The 27727-nt window shown below is 37.1% G+C and overlaps 1 protein-coding gene across 1 annotated transcript; it reads left to right on the top strand.

Annotated features, from left to right (window-relative positions):
• Nucleotides 1-460: 460 nt before the first annotated feature.
• Nucleotides 461-1009, top strand: LOC103420709 (uncharacterized). Its single transcript, XM_008348964.4, has one exon. The coding sequence runs from the start codon at nt 461-463 to the stop codon at nt 1007-1009; it is 549 nt and encodes a 182-aa protein (XP_008347186.3).
• The last annotated feature ends 26718 nt before the right edge of the window (nt 1010-27727 follow it).

Below are 27727 nucleotides of genomic sequence, written 5' to 3'. Positions count from 1 at the left end.
TTGATTGGCCATATATATGATTTAAAGGATTAATATTGCTTAATCATGTTCATATGACACGATTCTTTTCTTTGTGTAATGAAATAATGTTACCTGGTTAAGAATATTGACTAAATTAATCACCAATGTTATCCTTAAGACAAGGTGGTGGATCACCCCACTATAGAATCCCCTCACATCAGTTACATAATACATTCCTTTTTGCATTGCAAAGAAAAAGCATATTTTGTGTCGGCCGTCTTTGCTTACCTTTAGGTCTTTTTTTATTTTTTTATTTTTTTCTTTTGTCAAACTGCTTACCTTAGGTCTAGGCAATGGAAAACAAACAAAAATCCTCAACAATTAAATGCCCCCCTTATATACTAAAATCCCCATAATCTCTTCTTTCTCACCCCCAATTAATTCCTCTTCCATATTTGCTGGTATATCAGATACACCGAATAATCTCTCCGTATATGAAATGGGAAATTGTGTGTTTAAAGGGTTTCGAGAGGCAGAAGAGATGGTGAAAGTCGTGACATCCAGTGGGGGAATAATGGAGCTCTTTGCCCCCATCACAGCTAACTCCATAACCAATGAGTCCCCAGGCCATGCCATCTTCCGCAGCCCTGACCTCTTCGCGCAACCTCTTCTCCACAACGAAGAGCTTCATCCCAAAGAGCTTTACTATCTCCTACCTCTAAACCCCTACAAAACCCCCAAAAATCATGATATTAATGCAAACCCTAACGGCACCGTTTGTACACCGTATCGCATGTCATGTGACAATCAAGGCAAGAGGCCGTCAGATCCTGAAGTTTTTCCGAGGTACAACAGTAGTGGGGTTTGGAAGGTGAAGCTGGTGATAAGTCCAGAGCAGCTCTCTGACATTTTGTCGCAGGAAGCTCGCACTGAGGCTTTGATTGAAAGCGTGAGGACAGTGGCCAAGTGTGGCACCGGAGGGAACTCATCGGTGGCAAGTTCCGACCAGTGGAGTCTGTCTAGTAGTTGGAAGGAGCTGTCATCGTGAAAGTTGAAGTTTGGATGGTCATGTAGAGAGGTATCATATGTATAAATGCAACTTAAATTCATTTCTGTGAAGAGATAAATTGGTCCCTTTTCTATATATGTTTCAATATTTGGATTGTTTTTCTTTTTAGATTTATTACAAGGGCCACGCCCCATATAATAAATATGAAATATTTTCTTGGCATCGATATATTAAGAGAATTGTTATTGACACTTTAAAAATTTTCATTTTGCACTTCCCAGAAGTATATTTTTCATTCTAAACATAGAAAATTTAGAGTGCAAAATGAGAAATTTGGAATGCCAAAACAATTGCAGATATTAAAATCTATCACAATTGATTTGTTTTGTTTTAGCTTTTGTTTTTTGCCCCCCATCCCCCTTTTTTATTTTATTTTTATTTTGGTGAAACTGGAAAATTCATTATCAGGGAAAAAGCTAGAAATACAAGGAAAGCCTACAGTAGAGGCAAGCAAACTGCAAGTAATAAAGATAAAAGGTAGTGAAGGGTGTTACATTTCTAAGACGTTGCAACTAAAGCAGACACGTCATCCCCCAACACCACAAAACCAAAATAAATGTTACGAAGGACAGGGTAAACCATCTTTGTTAAGAATATGAACCAATGAAGATGGAGGCCGATTGACCCCAAGTGTTCCCGCATATCTCCAAATTCCGTAGCGATGCCAAGCAATCTGTCATCCAATTGGCTGATCTTGGAGTCCAAGAGCAGCGACAATCTTATAAAGAATCCCCAAGCCGCTTGATTTTCACCAAGATCGGGAATGCTTCCTAACTTCCATTTGTAATATCCCTCCCTTAAGGGGGTGATTACAAAGAGTCGGACTTGAAGGTGACACATTCATAACCAAGCTCAATAGCCAACTCATAACCAAGGAGCAAAGCCAACGCCTCCACAAATGCCACTCCTAGTGCCGAGATGGCGAGCTTCCTGGCAGCCACAAAGTAGCCTTTGTGGTCGCTAATAATCACTGCAGAACAACCTCTGTCGTTGGTAGGGAGCCAGCTGGCATCCACGTTAACCTTCAAGAAAGGCTCATTCAAGGGAGGGAAGAAGGAACCTACGGCATGCTCACAGACCCTTGGGGGGGCCAACGGACTGGCATCCCAGAATGCAGTAAGGCTGTGAGAGAGAGAAAGCACAACCTGGTTATGATTAATGGACTTATTATTGAAGATAACACTGCATCTGGTCTTCCAAATCTGCTAACATGTAAAAGCGATGATAGGTAACAATATATCCTTGTCCGACATTTGACTATAATTCGAGTTGACCATTGATTGGAGCCAAATAGCGAAAAAAGAGCCTCGATATCTATTAACCCAAAGGCCAAGAGGCCCACCGAACCAGATAGGTTCCACCCAAGGAAAAAAAAGGAAGAGATGCGCCACTGACTCATCATGGAATTTGCAGATAGGGCACAATGGGGAGGGGAAGATCGGCCCATGAATAATCCCACCATAGTTGCTAGTGCCTCCTGGAGCGCCCACCACAAAAAAAGTGTCTGATATTAGGCAGGGCTTGAAATTTTCCAGATACTATTTCAAACCCGACCATGAATGGTACTAGAGGGAGATGGCGGCGTTCATTGAAGGTAACGTTCTTAGAGTGGATCCAGTTGTAACTGGAGCGGACTGAGAAGATACCACGACGATCAATCGTCCAAATTAAGCAATCACGATGAAAGGGGTCTCCAATATGTGTATCTAGAATGGTATTCATTTCACCATTAGTTATGAACGGTCGTAGGAATTCAAGATCCCAAGTTCGGGTGGTCTGGCATATAGACCCAAGTATTAGGAGTAACATGCCCAGTGCACTGTGGGATGGGGCGACCAAGAAGGAGGGTTGAGAGCCACCTATCCAACCAAACCCATGTGTCCCTACCATCCATAATCTGCCAGTGCACCCCTGCCAAAATAGCGTCGCGGCCAGCAAGAAGGCTCGACCAATACCAAGAGGCACGGAAACTGATGAGCTAATATTTTACTATATATTTTACTCTGATCTTAGTATTAATTTATTGGTTATTTTGGTAGAATTTTGATACTTTGAATTATATTTCCAATGTAGGACATTTGACTTCCTCTTGAGCAAAAAGTATTTAAACGAATGAATTTTGGAGTGATTCTAATTGGAGGATGTTCGTTAGTCTTTCAATGTGTTCGTATCAAAGTTTCAGACTTTTATATCAAGCGGTTTAATTATGGGGATGAAATAAAAAAGCAGCGCGTAGTGTTGTTAAAGTGACGTTTTGGGCTTATTTGGATTTTTTGGAGTCCAAGTTGATGTCTTTTGTGTTCGAGGCCTTTGTAATTATGTTTAGGACATCTCAAGCTTTAATTCTAGTTGTTTTGGGCCTATTTTGGATCCCTGAAGATCCAGAAACGTGGGATTCTTTTTGGCTGGGAAGATTTCCCAAAGTTAGAATAGGAATGTATTTCCTAGTTATCTTATTTTGTTGTGTTTCCTAGTTTTTAGAAGACCTTTTCTAGTAGTATAAATAAAGCTATTTAGCCATTAGGGTTGGAGATAGGAGACACATTATTTTGGAGAACTTCGGACTTTTTACCTACAAGGTTTTTTCAATCCTTTTTCTAGTTATTATATTTTCTTTAGTTTTTATTATGATTGTTCATAACTAATTCCTTTGGCTAGGGTTAGGCCATGAGCCTTAGCATGAAAATGTGATTTTATTAATTTTCTTATGAATGGATGCATGCTTTCTCTGAATTATTAATCACTGCAATTAAACTATCTAATTGTTTTAGTGATTCGCAACCATTAGGGTTTTAAGACAAGAAATTTGATGCAATTTCTGTTGGAACATCACCTTGAAATTGAGGAGGGCTTCTTGTGATTAGTAATTGTAAGTTCACTTAAGGCAAACATCACTCTCTTAAGGGTTGCATGGTTTTAAAAGGGTTTTTACAAAGCTTAATGAGTTTTACATGTTTATAGTTGATCTGAACATCACAAACGGGTTGCATATTAGATATATGTTTTCATTTGAACGTCACAACAAAAATATGCATTAGAGAAACCTAACCTTTAGCATGTATATGGAACTTCATAAGTAATTGGTAAAATGGCATAGGATTGTTAGTGGTAACGGCGGAACCCTAGTGTTTAAATTGTTTTCCAAAACCTTTTTCTTTTGATTTCTTTACTTGATCAATTATTTAATTATTTTTATTTAAATTCATTTTTACTATTTTAAATTCCAAAGTCAACCTTTTTGAAACTTTGTACAAAATAATTAGCTAAAGATTAGTTTAAATACAAATTATTCATTCAATCCTGTGGAAACAACCTTACTTGAACTGCTATACTATGATAACCTTGTACTATTGCAAGTATTTTTTAAGTGTTTTTATCCCTACTTTTGCAAGTGGTAAAAACCTTATCATCAGCCTTTTCCAACGTCAAGAAAAGTTGAGTGGGGGAAATATGGAGTTTCAGAATCCGAGCCCAAAGGGAATTGGGGTTTTGGATAAGTCTCCAGCATTGCTTTGCTAGCAGAGCATCATTAAAATCTCAAAAATATCTAAATCCCATTCCACCCTCTTTTTTTGGGCAGCCTCAATTTTCTCCAACTAATCTAGTGGATCTGCCCTTCCCCCCTTACTGTCCTCACCAAAACCCTGTAATAAGAGAGTCCAATTCTTTACACAGTGATACATGAAATTTAAACAGGTTCATTGGATATGAGGGAATAGCCTGTATCATTGATTTGATGAGCACCTTCTTCCCAAGAAGTGAGATGGAGCCTTCTTCCATCCTTAGATCTTGCCAAAGACTCGCTCCTTAACATAAGCAAGTCCCCGCCGTTTTGATTTTCCCCAAATATATGGAAGTCCCAAGTAGACCCGGGGGTCATTCACGGAGGGAATTCCCAAGATGGCTCCAAGTTGAGTGCAAGTGTTAGATGGGACATTGGTGTCGAAGTGCACAATAGATTTATGCACGCTTACTTATTGACACGAGGCAAGGCAGTAGAAGTTTAGGATTTGTACCAGGTTCTCACAATTTCTTTGGTCGGCCTAGAGGAATATAAAAGTATCATTTGCGAAGAAAATGTGAGAAATAGAAGGGCCATGGGGGTTCATTTGTATACCATTAAGAGACCCACTCGTCACCGCATCTTGGATAAGTCTAGATAGTACATCACTCATTAGGAGAAATAGGTAAAGAGATAGGGGCTCATATTGGTGGATACCCTGAGAAGGAGAGAACCTCGGATGCCCATTACCCGATAACCGCAAACTCCACTGTTGGGATGCAGTTCATGATGAGGTTTGTCCCATCTCGGCAAAAGCCCATTTTTGACATAATTGCCTCCAAGAAATCCCACTCTACTTGATCATACTCCTTGTGCATATCGAGCTTGATACCCAATTCAAACTTCCTTTTTGTCTTTCTAAGTTTAGAAAGTGGAAGAGTTCATGAGCAATTCCAATGTTGTCCTGAATTTGCCTATCCACAACAAAGGCATTCTGCATAGGTGAGATTAACGTGGGTAGCAATGGCTTCAAGCAATTCGCAAGAACCTTGGAGAGGATCTTAAAAGAGTAGTTGCAGAGATTGATTGGGCAAAATTGGGACACAAATTATGGGCACAACACCTTGGGTACAAGGACCAAATGCATAGAGTTTAGCCGGCTGGTATTGCCCATCCTAGCCATAAGGTCTTTCACCAACCCATTATCTCCCAAAAAGAAAGGTAAAAGATCCCCTAAAACCCATCAGGGCTAGGCGCCTTTAACCCCCATATTTGGTGGATAACAACTTTAATCTCTTCTTCTGACACCGGCCAAGTAAGTTTGCTGTTCATAGCCTCGAATACAGAGGGTAGGACACAATCAAGGATGGTACCCCAATCGCTATGCCTCTCCGATGTAAATAAGGTTTTAAAGTGGTTCTCCACCAAGTTGGCAATCCATTATGAACCCTTCACCCACACACCGTCACCATCTTTGATTTTTTTTTTCTATCTTATTTTGTCGCCGTGTTGTAGGTTAGAACGATGGAAGAAGGTAGTATTAGCATCACCTTCTCGAAGCCACCGCATTCTAAAGCGTTGTTGCGAATACTGTTCCTCCTGCTCCCTAAGAAGGTCAACACGGTTGTTTACGGTAGCAATCTCGTCCTGATTGTCCTCCCAATTTTCTTGCAAGTTGTCAAGCTGTTGTACCATGCGTTCAACTTCCAGTCCCCGTTTTTTGAATTTCTTTTTACTCCTTTGGATAAGTTCCGATCTACAGTTTTTAACTAAAAAAAATCTAACATAATTGCAAACCATTATCCTTCCTCACCATTTGGACTAACGCATAAGCTTTTTAGTATTCATTTTGCATTTTAATTCCTATGAGCAGTGAAGGGCCACCCTATAAGTTTATATAACCTCTTAAATAGGGAGCAATTTTGCTCACCATTATAAACTATGGTATATGCTCACCATACACCTAAACAATTGACATGTCACTTAACTTTCGTTAATTTTTTTAATATTGAAAAAGTAACATTTAATGTGAAAGTTAACTAGAATTAGGTGAAAGACCACGTGTCAATTGATTAAGTGTATAATGAGCATACACCATAGTTATGGTGGTGAGCAAAAATGCTCCCTCTAAAATGTGGTGGCGGTAATGTAAGTAAGTGCAGTTATTCTTTGTAATTAATCTTAATTAATTATGACAAGAGCACTTCTATTAACACTCCATAATCTTATAAAGACACCCTTCACTCAAAAAAATTCACTTGAATTTCCTCTTTTACCCTATTTGAATTATGGTTAAAAGAAAACAAAGAAAAAAACAACCATCCAACTATTTGCGGGCAGCCAACCATCGAACACCTAGCCACTCACCATGGTATCACCTTCATTAAAGTTCATCTTCTTGTTTAAGTTTTCCCTGTTGTAAGTACACAAACCCTAGAATTTGGGAATTTTCATTGTTGAAGTAAAGTCAAGAATTATTGTATACTTTTGTATTTTCTTCAGAGACGGGGTTGGTGAACTTGGGTGTTGGGCAACTCGAGGTGTTAGAGAGAGACAGATAAACACCGAAGACGTGGTGGCCAACAAGAGCTGATGACTTTGGAGACGGAGATGATGGGGTTTAGGGATGGGTGGTCGTCAAATTGGAGACGTTTGGCATTCTTTTTGTTTTTTAGGGGTGTGGCTTTAGAAAAATGAGGGACAACAATGGAATTTTATAGGATTATTTTTTTTGGGATTTGAGGTGATTTTATAACATTGTGCAATCTCTATAAAACGACCATGCACATCACATTTTTGTTAAAATATTTTTAAAACAGTGTGACATGTGATATGTACATATCATATTAGTAATTTTCCCTTATTGATGTCACATGTCTAACTTTATTCTTTCCCTTATTTACGTTCTTTTGATTTTTTTTCTTTCATTTTCTTAATGGATGCTCAAACCTGGTGTGTATTCTTAATACTCTAAAAAAATGTCAAGATTTCTCTAATCGGCATATCCCCTCATAAGCAATAGGCACTATTTACGGTGGCTCATTGTGTTGTCGCTATTACACTTAAAAATGACATTTTCCCACCATCTTTAGGAGAAAAATTTGTGTGTGGCTTTGCTTGCTACTTGCTGAATGGCACTATAATCCAATCAAAACTTGTCATGTGTCATGTCTTAAATATAACCTTTTATCATTTTCTTTTATATTTATAACTTCTATTATAATTTTTTTTTATTAATTGTTATACACCATGAGATTAATTAAAGGCAAAAAATCTCACACGCATGCGCACACTCATAGAAGAGGAAGAAGAGTGGAGAGGCAGGCATTGAAACACAAGGTAGAGAAAGGCAGCCATGGCGGATAGAAAGGCAATGATGATCCGGACGATGAAGTTCATGACCAACTATTTCCTCTCCAAAAAGCAATTCCTTATTGATCATGTTCTGCATCCAGGAAGACTTAATGTTTCCAAGGTGGAGTTGGATGAGAAACTGGCAAAGTTGTATGTGTAAAGATGTATTAGTTGTTCCAGATGATAACAAGTGTACTTAAATTAGGTTACCTAAGTTGGTTAAGTTTGTTATTGACAGTTAGCTTACTTAGAGACTAAGAAAACCTTGTCTATATATACATATATATATATATATGTATGTATATGTGTGTGTATATATATATATATATGTATGAATATGTATATATATGTATGTGTATGTATATATATATATATATGTATGTATATGTATATATATCTATGTATTGCTGTAAGATTTATATACAAGATACAATTCTCTCTCTCTAAAATGGTTATTCTATCTCAAATGTTTCTCTTTCTATAGAGAACTCATATGAAGAACAAGTATCTCTCTGCAATCTGATATGATATCCTCGCCAGTGCTGGAGTTCTCTCGATCCTGAGCTGCTTCTTGCTTACACATTCATGATCTGTATATTTTGGTTTGAACTTCTGCATCTCTTTCTCCATCGAAATGAGAATTCTCTTTTATGCTAAGTTGATCTGTAAAGTTTCGGCAAGATTGTAATCGTCGAATGTTCGATCAATTGCATGGCTACAAGTTTTTTTTTAATTGGTATCAGTTTTTCTTCTCACGAATCTGTTTCTAAGTTGAATTCTTCGAGTAATTCTACACAATTCCTTTTCTGAAACCCTAATTCTATGATTCTTTCAAGAATTCTTGAATTCTTGCATACATTTCTCTGCAAACATGGTGACTGCAGCACAATTACAAATTGTCTAGTCTCCTATTACAAGTCTCATTCTGAATGTCTCTAAATATGTTACTGTGAAACTTGATGATACAAATTATCTTGTATGGAACTATCAAATTCGTTTGCTTCTTGAAATTCATGGCATTTTTGACTTTATTGATGGCACTTGCACATGTCCTACAAGATTTAAAGATGATTCAGATGTTGAAAGTGTTGAAACTAAGGAGTTTCAGATTTGGAAAATGCATGATCGTGCTCTTATGCAACTTCTCATTGCTACACTGTCTCCAACAACCATGTCTTGTATCATTGGTTGTCACAATTCTCATGAAATGTGGACTAATTTGAAGGATATGTTCTCTACAGTTACAAAAGCCAGTATTTTTCAATTAAAAACTGAGTTGCATAATATAAAGAAAGGTTCTTATTAAGTTTATTAGTATCTTCAAAGGATCAAATATGTTAGGGATCATCTCTGTGCAGCAGGAATGATATTCGAAGATGATGACATTGTTATTTTGGCACTTAAAAGCTTGCTTGCTGAGTACAATACTTTTCGAACAATTATAAGGGGGAGAGATAATGTGATTTCACAAAAGGATTTTAGGTCCCAACTATTGGCAGAAGAAGCTATTGTTGACAATAACTCTGTGAATGAAACCTTTGTGTTAGCCATGATGGCAAATGACAGGAAAGACAAAGGAAAGGCTCTGATGCTCGGAGAAAGATCCACTCAATCTTAGTCACAAAATTACAATGATAGTGGATCAAACAACACTGGCAATTACAATGGTGGATACAACTCTAATTACAAAGGTAGAGGAAAAGGCAAAAATAACTACAATTTCAATAACATAAACAATTCTAGTTTCTCCAATTCAAGTGCAAGAATTCCTCCAAGAAAGCCTCATGTATCTACATGTGCTGATCATGGTTATAACATTCCAACTTATCAAATTTGCACCAAAAGAAGGCACATTGCTGCTGACTATTTTCAAAGACACTCATCTTCCTTTACTACATCCTCCAAGCCACAATGTCAAATTTGTTGGAAATTTGAACACATTGCTTTGCAATGTTATCACAGCTAATTTTTCATATCAAGGAAGGGCTCCATCTCGCAATCTTTCTGCCATGCATACAACTTTTCAACCATCTACACCTTAGGAGCAATTTTGGGTGGCTGATATAAGAGCAACTTCACACATGACTTCTGATTTGGTAAATCTTAATCTAGCAACCCTTTTATCTGGCACAGATATAGTAACCACAACTAGTGGTTTAGGTTTGCACATATCTCATATTGGTTTTAGTACATTAAGGGTGTGTTTGTTGCACCGGACTGTCTCAGACTGGACTAGCTGCATGGACTAAGCTAAATTGGCTTAGACTAGACTAAGCTGGATTAACTTAGTGAAGCGTTTGGTGCAGTGTCGAACTAAGAAGGAAATAACTAAAAGACTCAAATATTATATAATTTAATCTATATTTATTAATATTTTATTATTAATTTATCACTTTTTTTTTGTTTCTAGAATCATCTCTCTATCTGCCAATAACTTTACATTTTTTTTCATCTTAACCCATTCCTCTTTTCCTCCGCCAGTCTCTCCCTCTCCTCTCCCTCTTTGTATCTTGTTTCACCATTTTTTTAGAATTCTCTTCCTTTCCATATACCTCTCCCTATTTTCCTCTGCCCATTCTCTGCCTCCCTTCTCCCACTTTTCCTCATCCACTCTCCCCCTCTTTTCCTTATGCAGAGATTCGCTCAGAGGGTTTATAAGAGCTTTTCACCCAACGCCTTCATCGATTTTCTAGGAAAATCTCAAATTTTTCGATGATTTTGCATTTTTATTTTGAATTTGTGTGGGGATTCGTCTGCAGGTGCTTAATTCTGGGTTTTGCATTTTTTTTGTTTTGAATTTTAGGTATTGATTTTGAGATTTAAGCAGTGGGTTTGAGATATAGGCATGGGTAAGGGAGTCGGAGTTGCAGACGACAAAGGCGTGCAAGCGATGTTGGAGACGCGATTAGGAATCCCATGCTTTTTGGGGGGTCTCACTAGGATGACCTAGCGAAGCACTTAGTCGGAACGAGTCCGACTTAATCTCATTTAAGTTTAGTCCAACGCACATCGAACACGGGATTAGGAGTCTTAGCAAAGCAATCCAGTCCAGTGAACTCTAATGAGGGCAAACAAACACGCCCTAAAGACACCTAAATATGTATTTGAATTGAAGAAAATTATGCATGTTCCTCATATATCTCAGCATTTATTATCCATTTATATACTTTGTAAGGATAACAAATGCAGATTTATATGTGATGAGTTCTATTATTGGATTCAGGACAAGGTCACATGGAGAATCCTTCTCCAAGGACTGTGTAGAGCTGGCTTGTTCCCCATTCACTTCTACATTCCACAACATCTCATAAATCAAGCACAACAACCATTTTCATTCATTGCAACATAGTCATGTTTTCTTGGACAACAAGTCAAATTAACTTTGTAGCACCACAAGCTAGGGCACCCCTTCAACATTGTGCATATGCAATGTTAAAACAATCCAATATACCTATGCTTGTTTCTCATGTGTCTCATGTTTGTAAATCTTGTTTAGATGGCAAGTTTACAAAACTCCCTTTTGTTTTTCCTGCAAATAAGACTATAAAACTCTTGGAGGTGATACATAGTGATGTTTGAAGGCCTTCATCTACTATTTCAGTTGAAGGTTACAAATATTATGTTACCTTTGTGGATGAATGTACCATGTTTACATGGATCTTCCCATTGATAAATAAAAGTGAAGTGTTCAGTATTTTTGTTCATTTGTATCAGTTCCTGAATACTCAGTTTTCTGCAAATGTAAAAGAATTTCAAAGTGATGAGGGAGGTGAATACTCTAGTCACAAGTTCAAACAATTTTTGCTATGGTTCATAAAAAATCATGCCCTTATACCCCTGAGCAAAATTGTCTTGCAGAAAGAAAGTATGGACACATTTTAGAAACAGCTGTCACACTTTTACAAAATGCTTTCATGCATGTGCTTCTTCTGTGTAACTTATAAATAGAATGCCTTGTCAAACCTTGCACATGTCCTCACCATACAAATGTTTGTTAGGTAACCTTCCTCAAATTTCTCATCTTAAAATCTTTGGTTGTGCATGCTATCCACATCTAAAACCCTACAATACTACTAAGTTGCAACCTAAAACAACTCAGTGTGTGTTTATACGATATGTAGGCCAATATAAAGGGTATTTGTGTCTTAATCCTCATACTGGCAAGATCATGGTCTCCAGACATGTCCTAATTTAATGAATTTGATTTTTCATTTTCAAATTTTACACATTCATCCACTACATTTCATAACATTTCATTTGAGCAAAAGGTATCTGTCAATGCACCACATACATTACCACCATTTGTCACTTCACAAAACACAGTCATTTATCCCCAACCATCTCTTTCACCTACCTTATCCTCTACAGCCTCAAAGTGTTCAAATTCCATAACCATTAGAGCCATAGAGTTGTTCAATTCCCTTCCTTCTAGTGCCTCAGAGTCTTTGGATTTCTCTAACCCTGTTCTACCCTATGAGCTAGCATCTCACGTATCTACATAATCTCCAATCCCTATTGATCTAGAAAAACTATCTGTTGTCCTTCCCATACCCTCCGTCAGTTTGCATCCCATGCAAACTAGGTCCAAAAGTGGGATTTCCAAAAGAAAGTATTCTCAGCAATTGTTCAATCACCTGCAATTGCAATTAAACTTACTTCTGACAAGTCTGCTAGCAAATTGTTTGAGTGACAAATAGCTATTCAAGATGAGATATATGCCTTTCATGCTCAGTAGATTTGGTATATAGGATCAAACGACACTCTGATGGATCTATAGCTAGACACAAAGCTAGATTGGTTGCAAAAGGATATAGTCAAGAGGAAGACATTGATTACAGTGAAACTTTTAGTCTTGTAGTTAAACCAACCACTATGAGGTTGATTTTAGCTTTAGCAGCACAATTCAATTAGTCTTTGAGACAATTAGATGTCAAGAATGCATTTCTACATGGTGTGTTAAATGAAGAAGTGTATATGGCGCAACCTCCAGGATTTCAAAGTTCAAGTCATCCCTTTTAATATGTTTGCCAACTTAATAAGTCACTATATGGTTTGAAGCAAACTCCCAGAGCTTGGAATGAGAAGTTTACAAGTTATTTGCTTGGTTAGGGTTTTAAGTCATCTTTTGTAAACCCATCCTTGTTTATCAAACATAATGTTGCTGGTACTGTTGTGTTGTTACTTTATGTGGATGATATCATAGTTACAGGCAGTTCCTCTCAGATGATTAGTGATGTTATTATGGAATTAACCGAAGAGTTTGAAATGAAGGATTTGGGACAGTTGAATTACTTTATGGGGTTACAAAGCACTTATTAGTCTGGTGGATTGTTTGTATCTCAGTCTAAATATATCAAGGATTTGCTAAACAATGTTGACTTATAAGATTCAAAGCCTTGTCCTACACCTTGTCTGCCATATCACAGACTTATCAAGGATGATGGTACTCCATATCATAGTCCAGAGCAATATAAGAGCATTATTGGTGCCTTGCAGTATTTGACTTTTACAAGGCCAAACATAGAATTCTTGGTGAATCAATGTTGTCAATTTATGCATAATCCTATGAATTCTGATGTTGTTGCAGTTAAGAGGATTCTTAGGTATCTTAGTGAAACAATAGACTATGGTCTCAGCTTTAAACCTGAAAACTACGTCTGCAAACATACAATGATGCAGATTGGGCAGGTGATCCTAATGATCGAAGATCAACTTCTAGTCAAATTGTGTATTTTGGTTCTAGTCACATCTATTGGGCCTCTAAGAAGCAACACATAGTGTCAAGATCTTCAAATGAGGTAGAATATAGAGCCTTAGCTATTGCAGCTGCATAATTGGCATGGATTAGGCAATTATTATGTGATCTTCATGTCTCTGTGTTCACTACACCAGTGCTTTACTGTGATAACATTTCTGCCATTGCTTTGTCTTCCAGTTCTATCTTTCATTCTCGAGTGAAGCACATTTTAATAGATTACCATTTTGTCAGGGAAAGAGTGATCCAAAGAGACTTGATTGTTTCCCATGTGTGTTCTAAAGAACAGTTTGCAGATATTCTTAATAAGGGCCTTGTTGCACCTTTGTTTCAATGTCATTGGTCCAATGTGATGCTTGGTTCATCCAAGTATGAGATTGTGGGGGGATGTAAAGATGTATTAGTTGTTCCAGATGATGACAAGTGTACATAGATTAGGTTGCCTAAGTTGGTTAAGTTTGTTATTGACAGTTAGCTTACTTAGTGTCTAAGTAAACCTTGTCTATATATATCTATGTACTGCTGTAAGATTTCATTCATTCAATATATACAAGATACAATTCTCTCCCTCTAAAACTGTTATTCTCTCTCAAATACTTCTCTCTCTATCAAGAACTCATACGAAGAAAATGTATCTCTCTGCAATTTGATAGTATGAAGTAAGGGATCCAAATGCCATCTTTGTTTTCAAGTTGCGCACCCATTTTGAAGGGGGGAAATCCACTGGTTTTGGTTTGATTTATTATGCCGTTGAGAATGCAAAGAAGTACGAGCCCAAGTACAGGTTGATCAGGAAACCCCAGTTCCTGTAGTTAAATAAAAAATCAATATTAAACTAACATGAAAGTTTAAGGTGCCGTTAAGGTTTCTTCCTACTGTTTAATGGCCCAAAATCTCAATAAAAGATCTCTAAAATACGTGTCAGCAAAGGTTAGATATAGAGTGAGGACGAAGATAGTAGGTAAAATTTGGGAAGAAAAAAGAGGGATGAGAAGAGGGGAAAAAAATGAACCATTAGATTAATCTCATGTGTATAATTATTAGGAAATATAATTTTGAGAGTTTTTAATATAAGAAAATGATTCAAAAAATTTATATTTAAGACTTATCACATGAGGAGTTTTGATTGGATTGTAGTGTTACTAAACAATGTCCAGTGACAAGCAAAGCCCCACACAATTTTTTTTTGTTATTTTATTGTAATAGTGGCAACATAATGATGACTAATACACTTCTATCTTCACCACTTAGTACTACGGTCTAATGATATTCCTCTTCTATTATAAGAGGTCTTAAGTTTGATTCTCGCCAAAGTCGAGTTTAAATCACATTATTGCTAGTTCATTGTGAGGCTAAGCCCACCTCCTCCCTCTTAGTGTAGATAATATTGTTTTTTTTTAAAAAAAAAATTACACTTCTATATTCAAAGCCAAGCATGTTCCTTGATTGCCACAACAAATTGAAGCATCGCGCATAAAACTCATCGCATCTGGTCACAAAGAACATGTTGAATAATTGATGGATTTGTAGATTTGAACTTGTTCTCTCCAGAAATCCAACTGCGAATCCGTGTGAGCGCAAGTCCTAATTTGACTTTAGAAAAAAATCATATGATCAGTGTATCGCAACGAAGTTCTTCAAATCAATGGTAGATTGAAGTTTAGTGAAAATAAGAGATATTGTAGAAATGATATTAGTAGTGAACTTGGAATAAAAGAAGAGCTGAAAAGTGGTGATAGGAACTGGATTTAAGCATGCCTTAGATCAACTCACCAATGACTTATTTACCGCCAAATAATATATGGACACATGGACTGGAAAGCTCTAGTTATACAGACTTCCCATCGCATACACACAAGAGATATGCAGATGATTAAGTCTGCATTAGAGCATCTCCAATGGAATATGCAACATTGTATTATAATGGCTGATGTGGCAAGTTGATTACTTAATTGCTTCATGAAAAAAATGTGTTACTCCAATGGAATAGGCAAACCATGTAGGTAAAATATTAGATTATTATTTTCTTTCACCTTTGTTATTTACTTATCTTTTATTTTGTCTGCTTCCCTTCACATGGAATACTTTATTATAAATAGAAATGTTTTGCCTACACATATAGAAGTATGCAATGTTGCTCACTTTGGGGAAGTAGGCAAAATTTTCCCACTCAATTGACTACTAAATTAGAGCATGATTTTGCCTATGTTGCTCATCAAAAAGAATTTGGCTACACATTTGCCTACTCCCTTGGAGATACTTTTATATTAGGTAGGGTTGGCCTAGATGAACTTGCCTACTAGAGCTAGCCACCTCTTGCTAGGCTCACATATTGGACACATCAAGGCTTGAAAGGGAAGACCCAATAGGTTGAGAAAGATAACAGGTCTAAAACCTCCAATCATAGCGTTGAATAAATATCAACAATCAATGATAAATTTATATATACTAATAGATAATAAATGCGAATAAATAAATTGACATGGTAGGAACAAAACAAAATAATATTATATAGACAAACTGAAGATCGAGGCTTGCATACCGCAATGTCCTTGAAATAGAATTTCGTCTCTAGTCTATACTAGTAGTTCAATGGACGTTTGCCTCACCAGAATTCAATAATCTAAGTCGAGATTCTAGCACCGGAAAACTAGACTTTTGGGGAATATATTTGTAGTTCTCTCAATAAGAAGGTTTGAGATTGTAGAAGGAGATTTTTTTATTTATTTATTTTTTTGTTCTAAATAACATGCATGGATGTATATATAATTGATTTATGTCTATTCGCAACATGTATGAGTATGGGATCTCAGATGGGTAATTTGCTCTTTGGTGTTCTTTCATCATTTCAGACTTCATCTAAAAAGATGAGTTTGTTGATATAAACATTAATTAATTAATTAAATTTGAAATTAATTAAAGAATTTAATTATTAGAGTCTGAGCCCTAAAGCTCAAATCCAAGGTTGAGCCCAATTTTATTTTTCATGGTCCATCACTTCAATCACTTTATAAAAGGAACAAAGCCTTATAAAGTGAGAGAACATTTTGGTAGTAACCAATGTGAATGTGAGACAATGAAATATCCACTCAAAATTTTCAAAACATAATACAATATGGAATACCTCAACAAGCTATCCTCACGCTCAACCCCTACTGGTATAAAACGACATGATGTAAATGTTTCTTTAACAAGAAACTTAAAGTTTGTGATTTCTTATCCATCCATTATTTAGACAAAAAAAAATATTGGCTCATACAACACTTATGACAAAATCAAACAGGTTTTATTCCTTCCCTTGTTGCGAGGACATCCATTACCCACAACATGTATTTATATTCTATAGTGGCATTCATTACCCACAATTGTTGCTCGACCCTTGTTACAACTTTGCGAAATTTCCTTTCCAATTTGTTTAGATATAAGAAAAAAAGGGTGATCAAGGTCGATCTAACTAAATATGGTAGGCCAAAATATAAGGAATAGGAATTTGAAGAAAAGGAACTCGCTTTGCATATGGAGAAATTTGTTTTGGTTGAAGAAGAGATACCTGAGGGTGAAAGACCTTAAGTGGACGTTTAAAGAATAAGTTACAATGATTGGCATAATATGAATTGAATAGTGAAACTGAAACGAAAATTACTGAACTGAAACTAAATTTATCAAAACTGAAAATACTGAAACCGAAAATTACCAAATTTTTTGGTTTTGTTTCAGTCCTATTAGATTAGGAATGTGATTGTGTAAATCCTAGTATATCTTGGAATATCTCTTATATTCCTATTAGGAGTTGATAACCTACTAAAAGTTGTAATCCTAAAGGCAAAGGTTTTTACCTATCCTACTACTATAAATAAAGGCACAATGGGATGGAATAACAGACACCAACAATTACATATCTCTCTCTTTCTCTCTATCTATGCCGCACCCCTCTCTCTCTGGCCTTCATAATTGTTCAGTAAATTATGCCTACCACACGTTATCAGCATGCTCTTGATGCTGCGCTAACAAGAGAGTTTGATCTTCAATCATGGGAGTATTACGTTTTAATCATTCTTTTTATGATTAATTTATTATTTTATTGAATTGATCTACATGCTATTGATTCAATTTAATTTTTTCTGTGTTGAACGTGATACAACGCATTGGAGATGCAATTCTGGGTTTCCAAGAAGGATCTTCTACAAATTCAAAGGCTTTTTGTAGTTTTCTGCCAATCAGGTACGCTTAAAATAAAGTAGGATATTTGAAACGATCTTGAAGCATGAAAACATTCCCCATGATGCATGAACCCCCCTACGTTTATAGTTTCCTTCCCATATATATTGTATATGTTCATATATTTGTCAATATATATATTTGTTTCATGCATCGCACAATTAAATTGTTATGTGGAATATGTGAGTCAAAGTATCAAATTAAATTAGAAGCAAATATGGGTTTCCTAAACCCTAAGGGATTTTCAAAAAAAAAAGGGAATTGGACATGGTGCGGCACACTCCCCGCACCATCACTGTGCAAACAGAAACCAAGTTTCGGCCTGGGGTCAATTTGATGTGCCTGAAACCCTCTACCTATTTGTACCTTGACCCATAACCTGCTGCAATTTCTCGAACTGAACCAAGCCTCGGCTTGGGTTCCATGCAGCCCAGGCCTGCAGCCTTCATCCAATCCAGCCCAGTTGGCTGAGTTTTCTGCCACGGCCCGTGTACTTCATGCAGCCCATATGGTTAGGCTTAGTCCTTGCAGCCAGCCCATGTGGTTGGGATTAGCTCCTGCGCGCCCAGAACCCACAGCCAGCTTGCGTTGGACCTCATTTGTGCCCCCCTTGGGCCCAGATTTGAAACCCAGCTACGGCTGGGATTTCACCTCACCCCCGTGACCTGAAGTTCACACCCGAGGCCTTTTTTGGGCCCTGCCTTTTCTACTTAAGGCACCCAACCTGCGACCCTTACCCGCGCCACCTAGCCCAAATTATTTTTGGGCTATACTTTCGATCCAATAATATTATTTTAATATTATTATGCTTCTACAATAAACCCTGTATGGCCCGATTTATTGAATTAATTAAAAGTGACTTGCAGTCCATTAATCTAATAATGAATCCAAAATTATTGACTTGAAGATCACTTTTGGACATTAACGATTCAATAATTTATTTTTATACTTTGAACCGTTGACATACTTTGGTAGTCTCGAAGCACTCACACTTGAGTTCCTGAAGCAACCCAAATCCACTACACTTAGTTGTATATTGCATTTTGTGTTCTTGCAAGAACCTCTCTTTTATGAACTAAACGTTCATAAACTAAATTGAACCTGTAGTTTCAAATTTAGTGCCTTTGAAACCAGAAATTTTCATAAAACAATACACCCATGAAAACCCGACGTTTTTCATGAAAGCCATGTTTTAGAACACGAATGTTCTAACTTTGATGCTTATGGATGATTCATTCCCATAGCACCAATCACAATATTGTTCCTTCCACTTCAGTGGATTGTCGAATCGTCACAAGTTCAATTTTCCTGATTTGGACGTTTCTAATAAAAACCACTTTATGTGGGGTATAAGACGTGAATCTCCACTTGACTATCAAGAAGCTAAGAAACCATTGAAGCCAACAATGGCATGGAAAAGCTGAATAAGCCTCCGCGATGATTTTCATTCGAAGACTTATGCTCAAAGCATTACAAATGGAAATACCTCTCGATCAAGGATTTCATGGCTCTTTAGCTCGCTCCTACAAATTGTCTAATCATGAAAGACATTGCCTGAAGCACACCATGATTGCGTCCATGAATCAGTACAATTATGAAGTTCATAAATCTGATCGAATTTTGACTGGAGAATACTTTTCTCGTCCTTCCTTGTTTCTAACTCACCCCTGAAGTAGCAGTGTAGATACGGAAGGTTACCAAATTATCATATCTGATTACTACCACAAACATATGGTAGAATCAGGGCTTGCCAAGGTGTGGCATCATGCCCGAAGCATGATCCTTGGTACCTAAGACCTAAAACCTCAAGGATAAGGGAAAATATTCCCGAACCTTAACCCTGCAGAATCTATTTCCATCTCGATGGAATAGACCATTGGTTATGCACCTGTTTGTGACCCTACCAATGTTGTTAAGGAAGTACCATTCTAGTAGTCAATACGTGAGACTAATTTTGCTCCACTAAACACCGTTGGAAGAGCAAAATTTTGACATGGTGACCTTGTTGGCCGAATCCCTTTAAGTAAACCATTTACTTTGTGAACATTTTTCCATGTTCTTGGATTCACATTTGGTGTATGTTTTACTTATGGATAATCTTCTTGATATTGTCCTCGAATATGAGTTAATTAAATCATGTTTCTTAATACATGTGACCGATTCAATTAAACACGTGATTAGGTAAGAATGTGAGAAAGTTAGTTGTCTGGATGAATGCATACCACACACACTAACTTTACACCTAAATCACATGTCTAACAACGACTTCAGGTTTATCCAACCTGAACAAAAGTATTGGCACATTCCTCGTTGTATGAATGGTACTGCATCACCATTTAAGGGACCTTAAATTCTCCTTGACGTTGATTTTTTAAGGATATTCGAGATAACATTGATCATAAATGAAACCACTGAAGAAAATAGAGTGAAATATCTTTGCACCACCTCCAAAAATAAGTCTGAAGTTTTGATTTGGGGCTAATGGATTGTCTCCCAACTGGAAACACGCCACATGTGGCCGGCCTAGAGCTTGGTGATCGAGCAGTTTACTTGTTTTGGCATAACCTTTTGGGACACTTGATGTGATAAAAGTCAAGCACACAAATTAAACCCTATTGATGACAATTGTAGTAATGATGCAAGTAGGGATCGTTCTAGACCGGGGATTAACTAGGGATGCTAATCAACACAAATAAGACTCAAAAACACTAAACTAGACTCTATAGACTCAAAACTAACTCAAAACACTCAAAACAGCAAATAACAATAAAAAAGACTCAATTCTAGACCTAGAAAGTGATTTGGACGAAAATAGAACTTCAAAGACTCAAAAGACTTAAAAGAAACAAGTTTTGACTCTAAAAACAAGACTTAAAAGTAAGGGGTTTGGTTTTGACGAAATTGGACTTTAAAACATAAACTTTAAAAACAAACTTAACAAAAACGATTTTGGATGAAAAAGAATGGTGAAAGGCTAGTTAGAGGGTTCCTTCTCCACACATGAAACATATGCATACGACTCAATTTCCAGTTACTCTTTCAACAAACCATGAATGACAATGCCCCAAATTAACTAGATTGCACCAATTAATTCTCAGATTTCCCTAGATTCATTGAATTGAATGGAATACGCATTACAACCAAATTATTCTTATCAAGGACCCTAACTATGGAATACGCATGATAGAGACACATATCAAAGATCATTAAGTTCAATGGAAATCATAAGCATTGACGAGGCATTCATAACTATGGAATACGCATGTTACTCTTGCCAAGGATTTACTTAACACAATCGTGACTAACGACTTTTACTACTTATGAATATAAGTTAATAACGATTAGGTGAAATTCCTTTATACTCTAGCATCAAATTCATGCATGCAAACTAAGTATGCATCCTTAATTAACACACAAGAACAAGTTATCAATCAAATAGATAAGTAAACCACATTCACGATTTATGAAATCATAACTGGAGGAAATCAAGTCATATAAAACATATGATCATGGCTTTGAATTCCCCTCTAACTATAAAGAAATTAGTTCCTCATGTTTGCAAATAAACAAAGATAAATAAATCTAAACATTGACATAAAGATAGAAAACACCTAGAAACGCTCCAACAATCCAAGCTCCTTGAATGGCATGCACGGCTCCAAGAGTCTCCTTCCTTCTCCTTTGCAAACTCAAGGCACAAGAGGGATGTTTGGGTGAATGGTGTAGTGAAAATCTGGTAGAGGGTGGTGAAAATGAAAGGCTACGGCATTACATATATATAGGCTGAAAATCACAGCCCCTAGGTAGCAAAGGAAAAGGATTTAAAGGCCTAAGTTGCATAGGAAAATAAAACACAATCCTTGAAGGAAAACAAATCAGAAATCCAAAGGGAATGGGAGGATAAGGTGCGGCACCAAACCAGGAAGGGATAAGGGCTTCTAGAAACCAAAATCCCAAGGGAATTGGGTAAAAACTCACGGCACAAAGTGGAGGGAAAGTGGCTGAATTGCAATGCAAGGCAAAGGTCTTCTAGAAAGGTTCTAGGCGCCATTTTTGTAGGAAAGGATTAGGTTTTCTAGAAATCTGATTTTAAGCATCCTAAAATAGCTAGGAATCCTCCCAAGTAGCTGAAATATAGGTGGGTTAGGATTAGGATAAGATAGGATAGGATTGGATAGGATAGGGTTTGGATAATGTTTTGGATAAGGTTTCTTCACTTGGCTTCAACTTCCCTTCTTCAAGTAGGAAACCTTGGTTGAGTAGGAAACTTCAATCTTCTAGGAATCCAACTTCACTTAGGAATCATTCTTCAACTAGGAATCCATCTTCAATTAGGAATCCATGTTTGACTAGGATTTCATCTTCAATTAAGCACTTTCCCACATCAATTAGGAAACTTTGCATCTTCAATTCTTCAACTTTGAAACACATTCCTAGCTTCTTCAATCCTTCAAATTCGTCCATTCTTTGTGCTCCACATGCATGAGCTCCATTCTAGCTCAATTTTGCTCCAAAATGCTCCAATTTGCATCTTTTTGCTTACTTTGTCCATAAAACCTGAAAACACATGAAAATACCTTAAAAGACTAACTTAACTAAGAAAACACAACATAAATGCATAAGAACTAGCTAACTAAGGTGCATAAATATGCTCCTATCAACACTTAGGTCGCACAATGATGTTACGACGCATCTTCTTACCCAAAGTAAGGATCTTGTGCCTACAAGCACACTTTGCCAAAACCCACTCATTTTGGGAAATTTGATTTCTATATCATTCCTTACAAAGATACGACACGACTCTCTTTTCATAGTGGATTCAAGGGATATATGTGGACTAATCCAACCAAAATGTAGACCATATAAATAATTATGGTTTTGGTTGATGAATCGACAAACTGGTCACATGTTTGTCCACAAACATTACTGCTAAACCTCATGGCCAATTAAGTGCTCACCACCTTACTTATCCCTTAAGGTCCGAGAGACTGGATAATACCAGAGAGTTTATATCGATGGTTTTCGATAAAGTATTTCATGTATTTTGGGTTTATAATTGAACATTGAATTCTCATGTTCACCCCAAAGAGCCTCACCTAGTAATCATAAAGCGCAATTTAAATGATCATCTGAATTTTGGTAAACGTACCAAGTTTTCGGTTTCTGCCTAAGGCTATGCAATCCTTGTATGCAATTATGTTGGTCCGCCTTGAGGCCTATTGCCACCCAACCTAGATGACGTTACAGTTGGTTACTGGGTACGAACCTGACGATTTTCGTATTTACGCATTTGGGTGTGCATTCCATGTGCCAAGTTGCGCCGCTGCAACGTACCACCATGGGTCCTCAAGAGAAGGATGTGTATCTTTTATCGATCATGATTCTCCTTCACACTAGCTCTCTTTGAGCCCTTGCATGTGATCTCTTTACCGCTCATTTGCGGGTTGTCACTTTAATGAGACAGTTTTCCCACCGTTAGAGGGAGATAAGAATGTCAACATTCCTATAAAACGACGTGAATTTGCGTGGATGTTGGCCACTATGTCTTATCTCGATCCCCATACCGTAAAAGTGTGATAAGAAAATCCAATGAATTCTAGTTTTCAGAATGTTGCTCCAAATGCATTCCTTTGATCTAGCTAAAGTAACGAGATCATATACCAGTTGCAAACATGCCTGCAAGGATAGATGTACTTAACGGACATCGACTTAACATCCCTGGAGGGTGTGCCAACCCTGTTAGACTGTTTGGATGCCTTTGTTGGACGGTTCAGTACACGGGAGGATAGCTAATCAATCTGTGTTGGCCTGGAGTAAGACATATCATTTGGTTCGTAGGATTCACTTCCCTAGAAGAGGAAGATATAACACAACAATGCATCTAAACTCGATCGCTGTCTCAAATCATTTCCATCTCATGAGATTAATCCGGATTTCTCCCGAGACTTAAAGTTCTTGGTCTAGTATACTAGTTTGGATGAGCTAAATGAAATTGAAATGAGATTATCATCAATGATGTTTTCACTTATATGGTAGCTACCAATATAAATGAAAAGCGACGATATCGAATTGTGTTCTGTTGATTAAGTCACAACGTAGAACTGATTGGACAACTAAAGTTACAATCCAGGCCAAATTCCTTACCAAAGTGTGTATTGGACTTGTTGTCCCTACACTGCCCATGATAACCCTATTGTGTTACAAGTGGGAAAGGAAGCGTTATGAGATAAATGAAATTGTGCGATATAATGCACGTCTTACGGCACAAGGTTTCTCTCAAATGTCATATGATTGATAGCAGCATTATGAAATGTTGTTAGTGTTTCTCCATGGGGATATAGATATGGAGATTTACATGTAAGTTCTTGAAGAATTACCTGGATTGGTTCAAATAGTTCCAAAACCACGGAACATCCTCTTAACTTGCTTGAGGCGTTCACTACAATCTGACGGATGCGGTATACCCGTCTACATGATTATTTGATCAGTCAAGGATATGAATTATACCCTTATGTGTTCAAACTATGAAGTCTTATTCCAAATTGCTAGAGTTACAGTTAATGTTATTGACACGAATCTCACTAAGATGCTGGAAGAGCTTGAGAAAACTGCCTCGCACCTGCAGATGGAATTTGAGATGAAGGATCTTGGGAAAACTCGTTTATGCTTTGACCTAAAGTTCAAGCATTGTTCTGACGGTATTTTGGTCTACCAGTCGAACTACACCTCGAATGTGTTACCTTTGAGTATACCTATGATCGTCCATACGTTATATGTAAATGAGACATTTGAAGAGGTTATGAAATCTGAAATTCCATATCTAAGTTCAACTTTGTGCTTCGTTGTACTTAGCTCATTTTATTTTGACAGGACATTTTCTTCACTGTTGATCTTGGTAAAGATGCAGCACCGCGCCTACACGCAACCATTGAATTGGTATTAAAGATGTACCCTAAAGGTACTACGAGGGCAAATCCTAACACATCTCGAGTGGATCCAACCCCCTGATCCTCGGAATGATGCTTGCCTTGTTTATTATGCTGACACAGGTTACTTATCAAACTTGCACAAGGCAAAATCCCTAAATGGTTATATCTTTATCGTTAGGTATATAGCAATATCTTAGAGGTCCATGATATGACCTTAGTTGTGAAATCTTCGAATCATTCCAAGACTCACCTTACTTCACTATGCCACAAGTGAGACATGGTTAGGAGTTCTTAGTGAGCATAGTTGAAGTACTTGCTGTGTTTTCATCCATCTTTAAGTCCCAACGACGATCCATGAAGATTATGCTGCATGTATCAACCCGACCAAGCCGTGACACATCAACGAAGTCAACACCAAGATATATTATGTCTACATTTACATCAGCAAAGCATTAGGAGATTGAAGTCATGCAAGCCGATCCCAGACAACCTTGCCGACCTCTATACGATGTCACTGCCGAAGTCAACCTTCCAGAAGCTTGTCCGATGAATTGGTATGCCTAAACTATCATATACAATGTTTGTAGTTCTCATTTGGAAGTTATGTCAAACTCAGGGGGAGCATCCAGAGGTATACTCACTTTATCTTAATGTACTCTTTTTCCCTATGATTAGGAGCATTTTTCCCACTGGGTTTTTGCTACCTCACTAGGTTTTAACGAGGCACCCATCCTGGGCTGATCATACCTTTGTGAACTATTCTACTTGCGTCCAAAAGACGTATAGTTTTGAAATAATGCAACTTCTCACTTTTCTCCTTAGACTATGGGTTTTTCTCCCACCTTGGGTTTTACCATAGCGAGGTTTTGTGAGTTTTACTTTTTATGCATTCTTCCGTTGATATGAGACTCGCATTCGCTCATTTTGCCGACGACTTCATCAACTATACTTACTTCATCACTGAAGACCTAATGCGTCATTTACTTGAGTATTTACACACTCAAGAGAGAGTATTGCAGTCCTATTAGATTAGGAATGTGATTGTGTAAATCCTCGTATATCTTGGAATATCTCTTATATTCCTATTAGAAGTTGATTACCTATTAAATGTTGCAATTGTAAAGGGAAAGGTTTTTACCTATCCTACTACTATAAATAAAGGCACAATGGGGTGGAATAACAGACACCCACAATTACACATCTCTCTCTTTCTCTCTATCTACGCCGCACCCCTCTCTTTCTCTGGCCTCCATAATTGTTCAGTAAATTATGCCTACAACAGGTTTTTTATTTTTTATTTTTTGAGTTGAAACGATAGTGGTTTATTTAGATAGAAATAATGTCAAACAGGATCAATGAGGGCCTCCACAATCAAGTTAGGAGGCTCCTCAAACCAAAAAAAAATATCAAAGGTAGAAGAAATAGCCAACTTGGCCATACAATGAACCGCAACATTAGTGGCACGACGAACATAGCAAACCTGTGAATCCACAAAGCCCCGCAGGCTAATTCAAATGTCTTCCACTAATAAATCCATGTGTGAAGATCCCTGGTTATGGCTTCCAATAGCTTGAACAACCTGCAAAGAATCATTCTTGTTAGATTAAATATAGAAATATGGAGAATAATCCGAATAATGACTTTGAGGTACGACTTGAATCATTTCCTTAAAGTGTTATTTGCCCCCACTCGAATGAGTTTGCTAAAGGGTTCTTGGCAAATCACTTCCAGGATACAACAAAGTATGAAATATTCGATTAGCAAAACCGAATTATATTCCCTTAGAAATAACTAGAAAGAAATTGTATGAATGTGATGAAGAGAGAAAAGAGAGCAAAGAAATTATGTAGACAACAAATTTCTGAATGATTCTTTTCTACTAATGTTACCACTATATATAGAGAGAATTACACCCTTTAGACACATCCTTTTATTTGAGTATGTCTTTTCACCATGGGATACAACACATTGCATCATTATGTCCAATGGACATATCTAATACAAACACCAATTACCCAAAGATCATATATGTTGTAAAACATGCAGCAACCGTTGGGTATTAGCAAAAGGTTACAATGCTAATTTGAAAAGATATAATTGTTGGGTCAATGACCCAACTTCCCGTCAAACATCCCCATATATATATATATATATATATACATATATTATTATATATATATTTTTTAAAATATTCAACAATTCTCTACAATAATTCGTGGCAAGTTCAGTTGTATAGCCCAATAAACACCTTCACGGACAACAATTAGCTCCACCATGGTGGAATTCTATGCAGGGAGTATTTGACGAACAAAACCTCCAGCATAGCTACTGGCTTCATCGCGAAATACCACACCTACACCTCCCAGATTCGAATCAGCAAGGAAAGAGCCATCCACATTGTTTTTCACCCACCCAGACGAAGGGGGACACCAGCAAGACAGAGCCTACAACGGATGAGAACTAGTCACAGGTTTAATCTTGACGAACTCAGCAAGTTGAAGCTTAGATAGGTGGCTAACCGAAGTTGGGTTTACAACTTGACCATCCTAGGGCAAAGAGTTCCTAGCACGCCAAATAGCATGAATGAACATTAACAATAAAGCTAACTGATATGTAGATAAATGCTCCACACATGAAGACATCCAATCACACAAAGAAGACTGAGTCGGAGACCTTGAACCCAAATTTAAATGGGAGAAGAAAAACACCGCTGCAGCAAATGGCCTTGAACCGAAACCTGATAAGGTATGTTTTACCGAAATTTAATATTTATTAAATATATAATATATTAGTGCATATAATATTAGTGTTATTTTTTTGTTGTAACTTATTATTTCATTCTGGGTTGTAAGTTTGTAACCTATTATTTTGGTTTTTTGTTGTAACTTTTTAATTTCGCTAGTTGCCTTGTGTTTCAAGTTTCTGTTGGGATATATGAC

This window comes from Malus domestica, chromosome 07 (assembly GCF_042453785.1).
Source record: "Malus domestica chromosome 07, GDT2T_hap1".
Lineage (NCBI taxonomy): Eukaryota > Viridiplantae > Streptophyta > Magnoliopsida > Rosales > Rosaceae > Malus > Malus domestica.
Note: the sequence above shows the minus strand (reverse complement) of the source record. Positions and strands in the feature narration are given on the sequence as shown.

Coding starts and splice junctions, on each gene's coding strand:
- LOC103420709 (XM_008348964.4), top strand. CDS start 461: ATGGGAAATTGTGTGTTTAAAGGGTTTCGAGAGGCAGAAGAGATGGTG.